Genomic DNA, 15,385 nt, shown 5'->3' on the forward strand with positions numbered 1-15,385 from the left:
AAAAAACATAAAATCATCATGGCGGAAAGTGATGATAACTCGGAGATTGATGATGAGTTAATGCAATTATATTGCAAGATTCTGGTGACGACAGTGAATGGCTTCGTGCCTGAAGATATCTTTCAAAACAATGAACTTGTAAGAGAAATAGACCATGATCAATCCTTGAACATGTTGAAGAACATAAAAGTTTGCGAAGATGATGACTTTGGTTTGAAACGTGACGATTCTCTGACGTTATGTGCCCCATTTATGGGAACGCCTTGGTTAAATTTACAACTTCCAGATGATCAAAAACCGATTGACTTTTTTAATTTCCTATTTAGAAATGAAATGTGGACTCTGATTGTCAATCAAACAAATTTGTATGCCAGAAATCGCAATGAAAATGTTCAGTTGAAAAAAATTCTAGATTGAAAAATGGCATCTGGTTTCCATTGATGAGGGATTGTCAGGCATGTACATGTAATGTGACAAAAGACGAAAGGGACTTCTTTTCACTTTTCTTTTTTTTGTGTTGTCCCCCTTTGCGTACCTGATTGTATCAAACTTTACCACTCTGAAAAACATTTTCATGGTGAAAATTCTAGCCAATCCTCCGATTCTGACAACTCAGACTAGATGAAAGACTTACTTGTCATTTTACCTGTAATTACCTGATTAAAATTTGTTGCTCATTTACAATTGAATTATGAATAGCATGAAAATGACATACAAATGAGGAACACAGTTTATAAAAACAAACACATTTGTTAGTAATATTTTTTTTATTTCGTTAACCTGGTTTACCTGTATTTACCTGTTTCAAAAAAAAATCAGAAACGTAACAATATTTCTGTTTCCTTTTTTTTAACAGATTTATAACTTATATATGTTTGTTTAAAAAAATAAAATTATACAGACTTCGTCCTCTTTCACAGGTAATGCCTGCCTCTTATTATATAATTATTTTGTTTCCAGATAGCATCATGAAATGTTTGATCAAGAGTTAATAATTGTATGATAATTTAACTAACATTAATTTTGATATGAATGTGCCAATATATTTGTAACTATTTCTTTTAAAAGTCAGAAGATATTTGGACTCACGAACTCAACTTTAATAGTCACAATTCAAACAGAATGTTGACTTTAACAGTGCTTAAGGGTTTTGTCATGTTTTGTTGTTCTTTTTTTTCAGGATGATATCCAAGTTAACAGACATTTAGATTCAACAACTATTGAAGTCAAGTATAATCCTAAATATGAAGAACTTTTTGCACCAGAGGTATGTGAATGAAGAATAACTTTTTAAGTATTTTCTATAGAATTGAATTTGAAGATTTGTATTATTTGGAATAGCCTTATTTTGCTTGTTACCATGATAATCAATTGCAAGTTTTCTGAATTGTAGTGTGAGTTCTTCTCAGTATATTTTGTTTATCCTCTGGTCAAGAAAAAGTGGATATAGATATAAGAAGATGTAGTATGAGTGCCAATGAGACAACTCTCCATCCAAGTCACAGTTTGTAAAAGTTAACCATTTTAGGTCACCTGTTGTTGCAGATGGCATACCCTTTTCCGACCAAAATTCTGTCTGTTTGTCCATACATCAATAACTACTATATTTAATTAAAACCAATTAAATCAAAGATACAGAGAATGACATACAAAAAAGATATACAAAGTTTGAAATAATACATAGTTGGTAGAGATGAGTCTAAGATTATAATAACATTGGCCATGTTGGCTCATTACATACATGTACATATATTCCACTCTTACTACAAATATCAAATCTTAAGAGTGTTATATATTTTTTTTAAATGTTCTTTTTTCAGATTGGTCCTGGTAACCCCTTCAAAACACAACAGATGTTGGCCCCTAGAAACATGATGTCAGGGTTTGCAGAGCCTGCCCATATCAGTGACTTTCAGTTTGACAACCAGAGGAAGACATTCACTAGTTATGGTACAGTGAATTAGAAATATTTACTTATACATCATGAACATCCAGACAATTTGCACACCAAGATATTACCTTTGATGGATCAGAGATTTATTTTTGATTTAACTAAATTACCAAATGTTAATATGAACAATATGGTTTTTTTCAAGCTCTTTTCCCTGTGACATTAAAATGGAAGGTTAAACTTTTCTAATGTTGGAAACATATTTAAATTTCATAATTTCCTCCAATGGCTGAATTAGAAAAAAAATAAATACAAAGTCTCAATTTTAAGATTAAAAAAAAAAAAAATGCAGCTTGGTCTGTGAATGGTTTTTATGTTAAATCTATGGTGACTTTAAATTTATATATTATTTTGCAGGATATGCCATTGATCCATCTGTAGATAATGTCGTAGCAGAAGCAAAACTGGTTGGTGATGCTTCTAAATCAGATGACAACAAAGGTAGGATTGATGTAAAATAGTGTAATATAGATTGATTTATTAGGTACTAATATTTGTTGAATGAGAAAAACTTGCATTTTAGTGGATATTTGATGTTGTTTTGCAAAAATCTGTATTCAACCTTTGATATAGTAAATTTGTAATTTGTTTAACGTTTCTTTTTTGACCTGTACCCTTGAAATCAATGAAAACTGGTATCCAACAAAAATAATGAATCCACAGGTTATCTGTCACTTAATGTGCAATTCAACAAATGTAATTGTTTAAAAATCAAATCTCATTCAATTTTGGCTTTTTTCAGAAAAAATCCTACATGAAAAATAGCATTGCATTGAGTTGGCATGTTTAATAAAAAAAAAAATATTAAGTAAAATATTCCTCACCACCAGTATACGAATTTAAACAAATGACACTTTTAGCATAACTTGAAAGAAAGAAAGAAAAACATGTGTTTAGGGAGGGATACAGCAAAAACAATTTCTAAATTTAAATTGAGGATGGTAATATAATCATCCAACAATCTTATGAATATTACAAAGAAGAGATGATTTGTAGTTTTCTTCACAATTGTGCTTGTAATTTGGTGTCTTTCTAATTTAACATGACTAAACTGTATGTCTTTACATTTGACAGGTAAAACTGTTTTTGAGCTGACACAAAAGAGGCCTGAGGACAAAAGGAAGAGACAGAGAAATGATGATTCTTCAGACATAGAGGGCTACTTAGGTCCATGGGGCAAGTTTGTCGACGAGAAAACTGTTATGAAACCAAATGAGGTACAAACAAAACATGCAAAATATGTGACGATAATTTTCCAGTCAATTCTTTAAATGCTTTTGAAATAAAAATTAAAGTCTGTTGAAGAAAGGTAATGAAATTTATTGATCTTTCTGAGATGCCAACAAAGGTCAAGGATCAAATGACCCCCCCCCCCCCCCCCCAAAAAAAAAATTGACATATTGTTAATAAATGCTTGACTTAATTTTAATACATAAAGCATGCCTGTTTCATGTATATGTGTTTTTGATTCATCTAGTACTTTTTGTTTGTTTGCTTTATACATGTAATAATTCAAGTGACATGTATTTATAGGAAGAAAAGAAGGAACTTGATGAAATACTTGCAAAGAGAAGTAAAACAGGAAAACAGACTGAAGAAAAAGTATCAGAAGAGAAGACAACTCTTCATGGTATGGTGACATATTTATTTTGAGGAAGTAAAAAATTAGTAAAAAATTATTAATATGACTTTTGTAAAATAAAAAAAGGTTTGTTGAATAGTACGTCCTTGAAAAGCAAATTTATGAAATCTAAAAAACTGAACAGAACATGTAAAGTAGTTAAAAAAAAATCAATATTCAGTACTTCAATTTACACCTTTTCAATGATGCAAGATAATTATATATGAATGAATTAAAAAAAAAATAATATGTGAACAAAAAAACAAGTTTGAGACAACATAAACTTCACAAAATATAAGTAAGTAACACCAATGGCTGTTCAAACTCTTAGATAGAAATTTTCTTTAAAACATAACATTTGCCTTTGCCCGTCTACAAGATATTAACTTTTATAATACAAACTCAACAAAATGGATTGACAAGAAATCTTCCACAAAACAAATGACATAAAAAGCAATGCAAAACATTCTCATTAATAGTGCTAACTTCAAAATACTTAACTTTGGTTGTGTAAACCTTTAAAATAATTTGATTTGATCAAGAAGAAAAAATACCATAAAATATAACTTATGAATGTAAAACTATATAAAAAAACATTTGGTGAAAAACAAAGACTTCTAAGAGAAAAAAATCTATTTAAAGAAATTAAGTTTGCCAAATAAAAATACTGTACAAAACATTAGTTTTTATAGCAAAATAACTTTAAAAACATCCACAAATTGGCAGCTTTTGCAAAACAATTCACATACAACCTTTGACAATATAAACTAAAATAACAATAGGTTTGAAACAATCTCTCTCCACAAAATACTAGTTTCAGCAATACAAACTTCTTTGTTCTTATCTTATAAAATAAATTTTTGGCTTAATCTTCTTGCATTATTTTTATTTATAGTTAAAGATGCTTATGACTACCAAGGGAGATCATTCTTGTGCCCACCACAGGATGTTGGTATAAATCTAAAATCAGACGAACCACCAGAAAAATGTTTCTTGCCAAAGAAATTAATCCACACCTGGACAGGTCATACAAAGGGTGTCGCTACCATAAAATGGTTCCCAAAATCTGGTCACTTAATTTTATCGTGTGGTATGGATTCAAAATTAAAGGTAAGTGATTTTACCATAATTATACCTTTACTTCTTAACTGCTGTGGAAACTATTTTTTGTGTGAATGGATGAACAGTTGCATATTTGTGGATTTGAAAAAGTACAGGATTTCATGTTATTAGCAAACACAGAATACAAGTTCATAGGAAATTGGAAATTGATAAACAGTTATAATATTAATATTCATCTATATGTTCAAAATCCACACAAAATACAAGTTCATAGGAAATTGGAAATTGATAAACAGTTATAATATTAATATTCATCTATATGTTCAAAATCCACACAAAATACATGTAAATGGATTAGAATACATTTATCTATGTGAAATTATATTTACTCATAAAAATTTCTTCCCAATAGACATGTTAAGTCCTTTACTTCGTTACCAATTTGTTACAAATTCCGAGTTTGGAAGTAATCCCTCAGAGATTTAAATGATGAATGTAATATTTAGAACTTACTGAAATAGCATATCAAGTAACAGTATGTTTAGATGTTTTGGGATTTTTTTCAAGTGGAGATAACTCTTGAGTTATTCTTGACAGTTCATGACTAAGCAAAGGAATCATATACATTTTTTTCATAGCAAATTTTATTCTAATAAATAGTCAAAATCACCATATACAGCTCAAACTTTTTCTTGTACTGATCACAGCAAAAGTGGTTGGCATTTCAGTCTTTTATTTCATTTTATAAGATAGAGATTTTCTGTATTGAATGCTTAGAAACTGTAGATAGGGAGATGATTGCCAATGAGACATGATTACAAATTTAAGGACAAAGTTGTGAACAACTACAGGTAATGATATGTAAATGTTATATATTTGGTCTTTATTGTTGAAATCATTCACTAATTATCTATTCAAAAGGCAATTTTAGTTGTGCCATATGCCGCCATCTTTGTGTTTGATCAGTTGTTGAAGACTCTATGATGTCTTTTGAGTCTTTTCTTATGTTGTTGGGTAGCCATCTTATTGCCAATTATCTCTTTTCTCATATTATTTATATATATTCAAAATGTTTATTTTAGTAAATTTCTGTTGTTAACCTCATTTTTAGCCATCTAGCCCGAAGGGCCATGTGAGCTTTTCTCATCACTTTGCGTCCGTCGTCCGTTGTCGTCCGTCCGTCGTCGTTAACATTTTACATTTTGAACTTCTTCTAGAGAACCACTGAATGGAATGAAACCAAACATGGCATGAATGTTCCTTATGAGGTGCTGACTAAGTGTTGTTACTTTGTAGCCGATCCATCATCCAAGATGGCCGCCAGCGGGGGACTTAGTTTAACATAGGACCCTATGGGAAATGCATACAAATGACTTCTTTTAGAAAACAACTGAATGGAATAAAACCAAACATGGCAGGAATGTGCCTTATGAGGTGCTGACTAAGTGTTGTTACTTTGTAGCTGATCCATCATCCATGATGGCTGCCAGCGGTGGACTTAGTTTAACATAGGACCCTATGGGAAATGCATACAAATGACTTCTTTAAGAGAACCACTGAATGGAATGAAACTACACATGGCATGAATGTTCCTTATTAGGTGCTGACCAAGTGTTGTTACTTTGGAGCCGATCCATCATCCAAGATGGCCGCCAGTGGGGGACTTAGTTTAACATAGGACCCTATGGGAAATGCATACAAATGACTTCTTTTAGAGAACCACTAAATGGGATGAAACCAAACATGGCATGAATGTTCCTCATGAGATGCTGATCAAGTGCTGTTACTTTGTAGCTGATCCATCATCCAAGATGGCTGCCAGCGGTGGACTTAGTTTACACATAGCATGAATGTTCCTTATGAGGTGCTGACCAAGTGTTGTTACTTTGGAGCCGATCCATCATCCAAGATGGCCGCCAGTGGGGGACTTAGTTTAACATAGGACCCTATGGGAAATGTATACAAATGACTTCTTTTAGAGAACCACTGAATGGAATGAAACCAAACATGGCATGAATGTTCCTCATGAGATGCTGATCAAGTGCTGTTACTTTGTAGCCGATCCATCATCCAAGATGGCTGCCAGCAGTGGACTTAGTTTACACATGGCATGAATGTTCCTTATGAGGTGCTGACCAAGTGTTGTTACTTTGTAGCCAATCCATCATCCAAGATGGCCGCCAGCAGTGGACTTAGTTTAACATAGGACCCTATGGGAAATGCATACAAATGACTTCTTTTAGAGAACCACTGAATGGAATGTAACCAAACATGGCATGAATGTTCCTTATGAGGTGCTGACCAAGTTTTGTTACTTTGTAGCTGATCCATTATCCAAGATTGCGGCCAGAGGGGGACTTAGTTTAACATAGGACCCTATGGGAAATACATACAAATGTCTTCTTTTAGAGAACCACTGAATGGAATGAAACCAAACATAGCATGAATGTTTCTTATCTGGTGCAGACCAAGTGTTGTTACTTTGTAGCCAAATTTTATCTTTTTTTATATGAATTCTAAAACCCAAATAGAGTCAGGTGAGCGATACAGGCTATTGAGAGCCTCTAGTTTTGTATTTATGATTTTATTTCATCAGATTATATTCAAAACATAAGTGTGCTGTCATCATGGTCTTCAATATCGAAAAAAAAATAATAAAAAAAATATTTTTTAGATATGGGAAGTATATAATGACCGTAGACTAGTCAGAACATACAGTGGACATAAACAGGCTGTTCGTGATGCATGTTTTAATAACTCAGGGACAGAATTCCTTAGCTGTGCTTATGACAGATTCTGTAAACTTTGGGATACGGAAACAGGTATGGATATATAGGTCAAATGTCATTAACTATTTTGTCTCAAAGCTAAACATAAAAATGTTAGAAATTTTTGATATTGAAAATATGAGTGGCAGTGTTTAGGGTTGTTGTCACTGCTTTTTGTGAAAAAAATGTTAGAAATGACATTCAAGCAAACCATAAAGTAATTATTAAAAGATAAACAATGAGTCATCAATAGTTTAAATCATTTAAGTAAGAAAGGAATGATAATTCACGAAGAAATCTGATAACTGAAGACAAACAAACTAAATTATGAGTCAGAACAATAATCAGCACCTCTAAAAGAAATACATATACATATACACCTTGATGGTGCTCTTCTGTAGTAGAAAAAAATAATAAACAGTTATGTTAAGCTTCACTGAGCATGAAGATTTTAAAAGAAAGAGAAAAATTGTATATCTCAAAGAGCATGAAGAGTTAGAACAATTCAGACAGGTTAAAATGTCTTAATTCCGATTTGTTACCTTGTCATGCTTGTTAAATGTATCTACTGTTTTGGAAGTCTTGTTCAAAGCAGGAAAATGGAATTCATACCGCAGATATATTTTCTCACCTTCAATATGGGAAAAATTATATGACCCATCCCTTATAAACCAATCTATTCATTCAAAAAGTTTAGAACATGATAGCAGGTCTCAGATTCTGGTTGTTTTACAAAAATAATGATTTTGTATTATATGTATATACAACTTATGTATTTATACTGTATTAACAGGGGAATGTAAGGCAAGATTTACCAGTAAGAAAGTGCCTTATTGTATAAGGTTCAATCCAGATGAAGATAAACAACATTTGTTTGTGGCTGGTACTTCAGACAAGAAAATTATCTGCGTAAGTTTAGTTGCATTACAATCTGAGCATAAGTAAAAATTTAAAAGCTATAATAATAAATGAATCCAAAGTATTTAATGTGGCTTTTGTATTTTAAATTTATGAGTTTTAACTTTAGATATATTGTATTCATCATTTTTCTATTTTTTAAAAAGCATATTTGACAAATATTTTTCATGTACTACTGAACAAAATTATTTCATATATGGTCAGAGGCTTGCCATTAATGAGTTAGACACCTGTTTCCTATTGTTCAAATACTCTTTTAAAAACACATATCTTCTTGATATCTTATCTAATGATGGTCATCTTGTTATCAAATTAATTGATAATCTTTTATTACAATTGTCAAATATGTATTTATTGATTATTTCAGTGGGATATAAGGTCAGGTGAAATAGTTCAAGAATACGACAGACATTTAGGTGCAGTAAATGCTTTAGAATTTGTTGATCAAAACAGAAGATTTGTGTCAACATCAGACGACAAAAGTATGAGAATTTGGGAATGGTATGTGATATATTTTTCTACTTAATTGGAAAGGTGTATTTTGTTCTAAAAACAGCTTAAATTATAGTCATGACATTATTTATGGGAAATTATTTCATGAATTTGATAAAAAAAAAAGACAAGATGATATGAATAAATTGAGATGAGAATATATCTACTTTATAGTACAGCCCGAAGAATGCCCTCAGATTTGAGGGAATCTCAAATTTCACAACTGATTAGCTTCACAGTTTGAAGTCCTTCTAATTTATATATCACTCTTCCCAATAAACTGACCACAGATGTTACACATAGATTATCTGATAAGAAAGTCAACATTTTGGCCTTTTCTGTCTTTTCTTGAAGAATAAATATTTCTACTACATGTAACATTATCTATTTGTGTGTATTCTTCATAACATTTTGAGAATCAAGTCACTATTTTTTATCAATCATGTTCAATTCAGTTAAAGGAATATAAAATAAAGTTATGATTTCTTTTTATTTATTTTCATTTAAAAAAAAAATGTTGAATAAATTGATAATTAGTGTCATTTTGAAGATTAGTTTTGATAAGAAATGCATATTGTTTGTAATTTTCACATTTTTCTGATGAATTTGATTTAATGATAAAACAAAATCTCCTTAATATATTTTTTTATATATAAAATATTCACGAAGCAAAGACAATTAGGGATAAGAACACCCCTCCCCCTTTTTATACGCCTGGTTAAAAGAAGTCTTATTGTATATCTTTGTCCGTATGTCTTTTACATGTCAGACATTAACATTATCTAGTATTTGGAGAAAAAACTCATAAACGCTTTCAGCAATTCTCATGTAACTTTGGTGAATTGTTTATATCTATTTATTTAAGCTCCCTTTCGCTTTTTATAAATTTTAGATTTTCACATTTCTGAGTTATGGGATTTTAATCATGAAAAGGAGTGATTCTCTACTTTTCAGACAATAACCTTTAAGTGCTTTGACAATTTTTTGTTAAACTAACCCCCCTTTTTCATAAATTTCTGGTATGACATTATGGCGCAGCTGTTTATTATTTTATTGCCCCACCTAAAATAGGAGAGGGATATATGTTTTCTGGTTGTAGCCTCTGTTTGTCCATTCGTTCGTCCATTCTTATGTCTGTCCCGCTCAGGTTAAAGTTTTTGGTCAAGGTAGTTTTTGATGAAGTTGGAATCCAATCAAGTTGAATCTTAGTACACATGTTTCCTATGATATGATCTTTCTAATTTTAATGCCAGATAAGAATCTTTACCCCAATATCACTGAACATAGAAAATGATAGTGCAAGTGGGGCATCTGTGTACTGTGGACACATTCTTAGTTTTAATTTTCAAAACATCTTCATATTTGTCTCCGTGTTGAAGACTCGTTGGTGCCTTCAATCGTTTTCTGCTCTTCTGACAGGTTGTTGTCTCTTCGACACGTTCCCCATTTCCATTCTCAATTTTATTTCATATTTCAACTTATTTTCTCTTATTTTAAGCGTCTGATAATGATCTCACTCATTTCAATGCGATATTATAACAATAAAAGTGGCTAATATACATATCGCTCCTCTATTTAGTGGAAAATAAAAAGGTATGTGTGTCCACTCCACATTTGCACGTGAACAGAATAAGGTAATATTTTAGCCTTAAAATGAAGAATATATGGATTGGTCCTGAACCTGATTGATTTCAATTTAGTTATTTGAGTACATAAACTTCCTTAGAGGGGCCTGCTCCGGTCAGACTTTAGTGATTCCCTAATTAATCAATCAAATTTCTCCCAGAAAAGGGGGGTCTAAACTCGCCTCTCAGGAGTATCCCCATAAGTGAAACCAAATTCGAACCATTCTAAGAATTACAAGAAAGGAAACATATAGGTTAGGGATACCACCAGATGATGATATGTGATTGTAACCGAAATACCTCCTTTAGTATCAAAAACATAGACCATTTTTTTTAATTTATATTCTTAATATACACACACAATAAATATACTACAAGCTACAAGTGGGAATTAAAAAAGATCAAAATAAATGCTAAAAAATGTATTCCATAAAAAATATTGATCCTTCACTGAGTATACCAGCTTCAAATATATGCAAATGAAAAATGGAATTAATTACGAAAGACTATGATAAGATAGACTGGATTGGTCCTGGACCCTTTTTTTAATGGTATAATGTTGAAAAATATCAAATTTGCTAAATTCAAAAAAAAAAATTTCATAGCATTTCCAAATTAGCTGCAGAAATCCTAAAGAAAAAATAAATTTATATATTATTTAAATGCATTTTTAAAGTATTTTTTTTCATCAAAATACCTTGACTAAGAATATTTTTAAGACAAGAATATAAAATGAATTTAGTGCAGAGGATATGGAAATTAAATAATCTTGACCAGCTAACCATCTGTTTTCATTTGATAACATCAGTGGACACCAACTGTGATAGAAGCACTTAACCTAATCATTTAATTGCTTGTATAAACAATTAATTACATGGTTTCAATGTTGAATATCAGGGAAAATCCGGGCTGTTCTCTAAAGTATATCAGAAAGAAAGCAAATCAGTAGCACACAAAAAATCAAGATGTCTAGATTGTAACAAACATCTTAGAATCAGAATGTGTGTCAAAATAATCTGAAATATCTTCCTACAGACTGTTGCTCTGTGAACTAGCACTTTCATAAACTAACTCAGCATTGATCTGCTACAAAGTGGGTTAATGTCCGAATTACATTATCAAGTTCTTGTCCTGATATGCATGTGATATTTGCCAATGGGCTTTACACCAATCTATCATTAATTTCTTGTAATGGAAAAACAAATAATTCAGGTTTTTAGTAAAAATTAGGAAAACATATTATACTCATTACAAATTCAATTCATATTGCAACATGTACATTTGAACTAACTTTCACTTTTATTTCAGGGGAATTCCTGTAGATTTTAAATACATTGCTGATCCATCTATGCATTCTATGCCTGCTATTAAACTGTCACCAAATGGTAAGATGAAAATAAAATTAGTAATAGTATGCCTGATTTTATTTATAAGGCATCTATTTCATGTAAAACTACTTTGATACTATTTATAATTTATAATATTTCATAGGTAACATATTTTTGAATTCAGCCATTTACGGTCCAATTAGGTCATTTGAGCATGCAAGAACTTAAACACCATGTACTTTTTTGAGGGAGCATTTCTAGATTAATGAGAATCAATCAGTAAAAGTGCTCCAGATGCATCTAGTTTTGAAAATGCTTGGATTACATAGTGCTGCTTTATATCATATACTGTAAAGTTTCAAAAACATATGTCTCCCATATGAAATTTTAGTAGTATCATTTGTATGCAACATTTCTTGAAATCTCAATAAATAATCACAATCATGAATCAACAATTGATATAATAAATGTCTGGAAAAAAATCTGGATTGATATTTTATTTATAGAAAAAAATATCAGTAATAATTAAGCCATCTAAATCAAATAAAAAATCATTTAGTCTTAGTTCTGTTTCTAGATGCTGTAATAAATATCTAAATTGAAAATAATTCATTTTCTTTTAGATTTTCTATTGCTTTTTCAAGAGTTGTATTGATTTAACTTGCTTATAACCTACATAGCTTACTTTTAACAAACACACACCAACTTGCCTGTAAACCAAACCACAGCTGAACACGAATTAAAGTTTTTAGACAGAAAGATGGGTGAATTTTTTTTGTTACAGATTTGGGATGTATATTCACTATCCAAAAATTTTGCATAAATCAATTATTTTCATTGACTTATTTTCTCCTAGGAAAATGGTTAGCATGTCAATCTATGGATAACAAGATCTGTATATTTAATGTACTGAACAGATTTAAATACATGAGAAAGAAACTTTTTACTGGTCATATGGTATGTATTTGTTGCAAAATGATTCTAATAAATAATGTTTTTTTTTACTTTGAAACTTTTAAAATTGTGAATGGAAATGGGGAAGGTGTCAAGGAGACAACAAGTTGACCAAAGCCCAACAATTGGCCTTCAACACACAAGGAAATCCTGTACACGAAGGTGTGATTCAGCTGGCCCCTAAACATAAATGTGTACTAGTTCAATGATAATGGAGGCCATACTAAACTTCAAAACACATAAATGAACTAAAATTAAAATTTATACAAGAGTAAGAAGGCCAGATGCTCCTGACTTGGGACAGAGGCAAAATGGGGCGGGTCAAGCATATTTTAAGAGATTTCAACTCTCCCCCATACCTCTAGCCAATATAGAAAAAAACATAGACACACAATGCGGACAGTGAAACTCAATTTACAAGAAGTCAGAGTCCGATGTCAGAAAAAACAATGGTATTTGGAATATTTCATTTCCATAGAGATTGTTTGGCCCTGCACCTTTAGTCATTTAGTCTCTGGTGGATAGTTGTCTCAATGGCAATGATACCACATCTTCTTATTTTTATATTCATTGACTTTGTATGATTTGCATAGTTACATGTTAAAGTTTTGCAATTTTAATTACAACATTTGCATTTTACTATCCAAATAACATACAGATAAGATATATCTCTGTATCAAAAGTTTGTTAATTAATTATGTTATGTGTCTTTACAGGTAGCAGGTTATGCTTGTCAACCAGATTTTTCTCCAGATATGAGGTATGAATTAATATAAAATATTTGAACATGCTGCAAGAGTGAAATGATTAAGAAATGATCATTATAGCTAATTATTTATTGGTGGTTTTTTTTCATTGGTTGGTCATTTCAGATAAAAAAAAAATACTTTGTCTTTACAAAAATTAACAAAAAACCCTTAATATTTTGTATTTTAAACATAACAGGGAAAAGAGGAATATTATTTTTATCAACATATAAAAAAGCAGATGTGGCTTGTAAGTCAACACAATAGAAACAGCAGAAACCCAATAAAACATTAAAAAAAAAAAAAATTGTTAGAGTCATCATAAGTCTTGATCAAAAGACAAATATTGGTTCTATATGTTCAACTTAAATTGGCCCAAATATGAACAAGATATGAATGGAATAAACATGTATTTTCCTGTACAATTTCAGGCATTTGATACACATACTCTAGATCTCTAATAATCATGAAAATGACCACTTCATGCACTTTACAAAACCAAAGCAAAGGAACAGCATTTGTGTTGTCTCGAAGTCAGGAAAATAGATATTAACAAAAATAATACAATGAAAATTAGATGTGAAACAAAGATTTGCGATAATGTCAGTTTAAGGGGTAGATCCTATTGTATAAAGTTGAATGCTACAAATGTATTAATTATTTTACTTTTATTTCAGTTATGTGATATCAGGAGATGCTGATGGAAAACTTTATGTATGGGACTGGAAAACAACAAAACTTTATACAAAATTCAAAGCTCATGATGATGTGTGCTCCACTGTGTTGTGGCATCCTCATGAGACATCAAAAGTGGCATCCTGCGGATGGGATGGTGTTATAAAATACTGGGACTGAGATGGATGAAATATTGAAATGTCAAATCAGGAAAATCAATGCCTTATAAAATTTGAGTGGAAGACAAAATGTATCCAAGATTGATGTCCAAAAATCAAGAGTACAATTAACCAGTGATCAGATCCACAAAGTGTTCTGGTTTAGGAGTAGCTAAATGTATTACAAATCAATTTTGATGCTGAATGTTATATAATTTTTTGAAATCATCACAGATCATGTAACATATGTCATTCATTTTAATGTGCTATCATTGCTGCAATTTTAAATAAAATAATCTTTACATGTTTCTTATTCATATACATTTTTGTTGTTTAAATGGGAAAGAGTAATATTTACAAATGGATGTCAAGCAAACAGAAGTCTAACATAAAACTTGAATTTAGCTATCCCATAACCTTACTAAATTCTCTTTAACCCAATACATGTTTTTCATCAACTGACTTGGGTTTATGTCAAAGTTTTTATCTGAAAGCATCTGTATAAATTAATTTTGCCTCTAACCATTATGGTAGTTTGATGTATTAAAAAAACATCAAGGTATACTTGATCTGTATGTATGTATTAGCTTCACCATCTTGGAGGAATTTTGACATGGTTAAACTGATGTCCAAGAATTAATGATAGGTCCTAAGCAATGGCATGAGTACACCAACTACTGTTTTTCAACTATAGTTTGAATTTATAAAAAAAATATTACATTTACTAGAATTGCAAGATGGCAAATTAGAAAGTTCTTTTGTTTACACCACTGTATCTACACGGAAGAGACATAAATATGATATGAAATTTTGTACACTTCTCTATCAATCTTTACACTAATGATTTTAATCACTTTGATTCTTGTGTGGGTTATTGCAATGTTGTTGGGGTACTGTAACTGTTTAAACCTTCCATTTCACTAGCTATTAAAGGCATGTATTGGTTTGGATGTTTGTGTGAGTTAAAATTTGACATTTCTATGAATGCAGTCTCGTTAATCATTTCATAGTGTGGTGATTCACGCTCATTTTTTCTAACATCTTCTTCATTTACTGTTGCATTATTTGTACCACTGCTATTCAGGGC

General features: G+C 30.9%; 1 protein-coding gene across 2 annotated transcripts in view; it reads left to right on the plus strand.

Annotated features, from left to right (window-relative positions):
• Positions 1-15,385, plus strand: part of LOC134687051 (pre-mRNA-processing factor 17-like) — a 39,164-nt gene that overhangs the window by 1,396 nt on the left and 22,383 nt on the right. The window contains exons 2-14 of one of the 2 annotated variants that reach the window (XM_063547010.1): positions 1,181-1,267; positions 1,821-1,950; positions 2,309-2,392; positions 3,026-3,168; positions 3,485-3,581; positions 4,468-4,682; positions 7,309-7,456; positions 8,196-8,311; positions 8,688-8,821; positions 11,746-11,822; positions 12,622-12,722; positions 13,436-13,479; positions 14,143-14,604. In XM_063547010.1, coding sequence (XP_063403080.1) covers positions 1,181-1,267; positions 1,821-1,950; positions 2,309-2,392; positions 3,026-3,168; positions 3,485-3,581; positions 4,468-4,682; positions 7,309-7,456; positions 8,196-8,311; positions 8,688-8,821; positions 11,746-11,822; positions 12,622-12,722; positions 13,436-13,479; positions 14,143-14,320 — 1,554 coding nt within the window. In that variant the 3' untranslated portion in view covers positions 14,321-14,604. Of the gene's footprint in view, positions 1-1,180; positions 1,268-1,820; positions 1,951-2,308; positions 2,393-3,025; positions 3,169-3,484; positions 3,582-4,467; positions 4,683-7,308; positions 7,457-8,195; positions 8,312-8,687; positions 8,822-11,745; positions 11,823-12,621; positions 12,723-13,435; positions 13,480-14,142; positions 14,605-15,385 lie in introns of those variants that run through there. The other variant, XM_063547011.1, reaches the window with a different exon arrangement.

The sequence above is a fragment of the Mytilus trossulus genome, chromosome 10 (genome assembly GCF_036588685.1).
Source record: "Mytilus trossulus isolate FHL-02 chromosome 10, PNRI_Mtr1.1.1.hap1, whole genome shotgun sequence".
In the NCBI taxonomy this organism is placed as follows: domain Eukaryota; kingdom Metazoa; phylum Mollusca; class Bivalvia; order Mytilida; family Mytilidae; genus Mytilus; species Mytilus trossulus.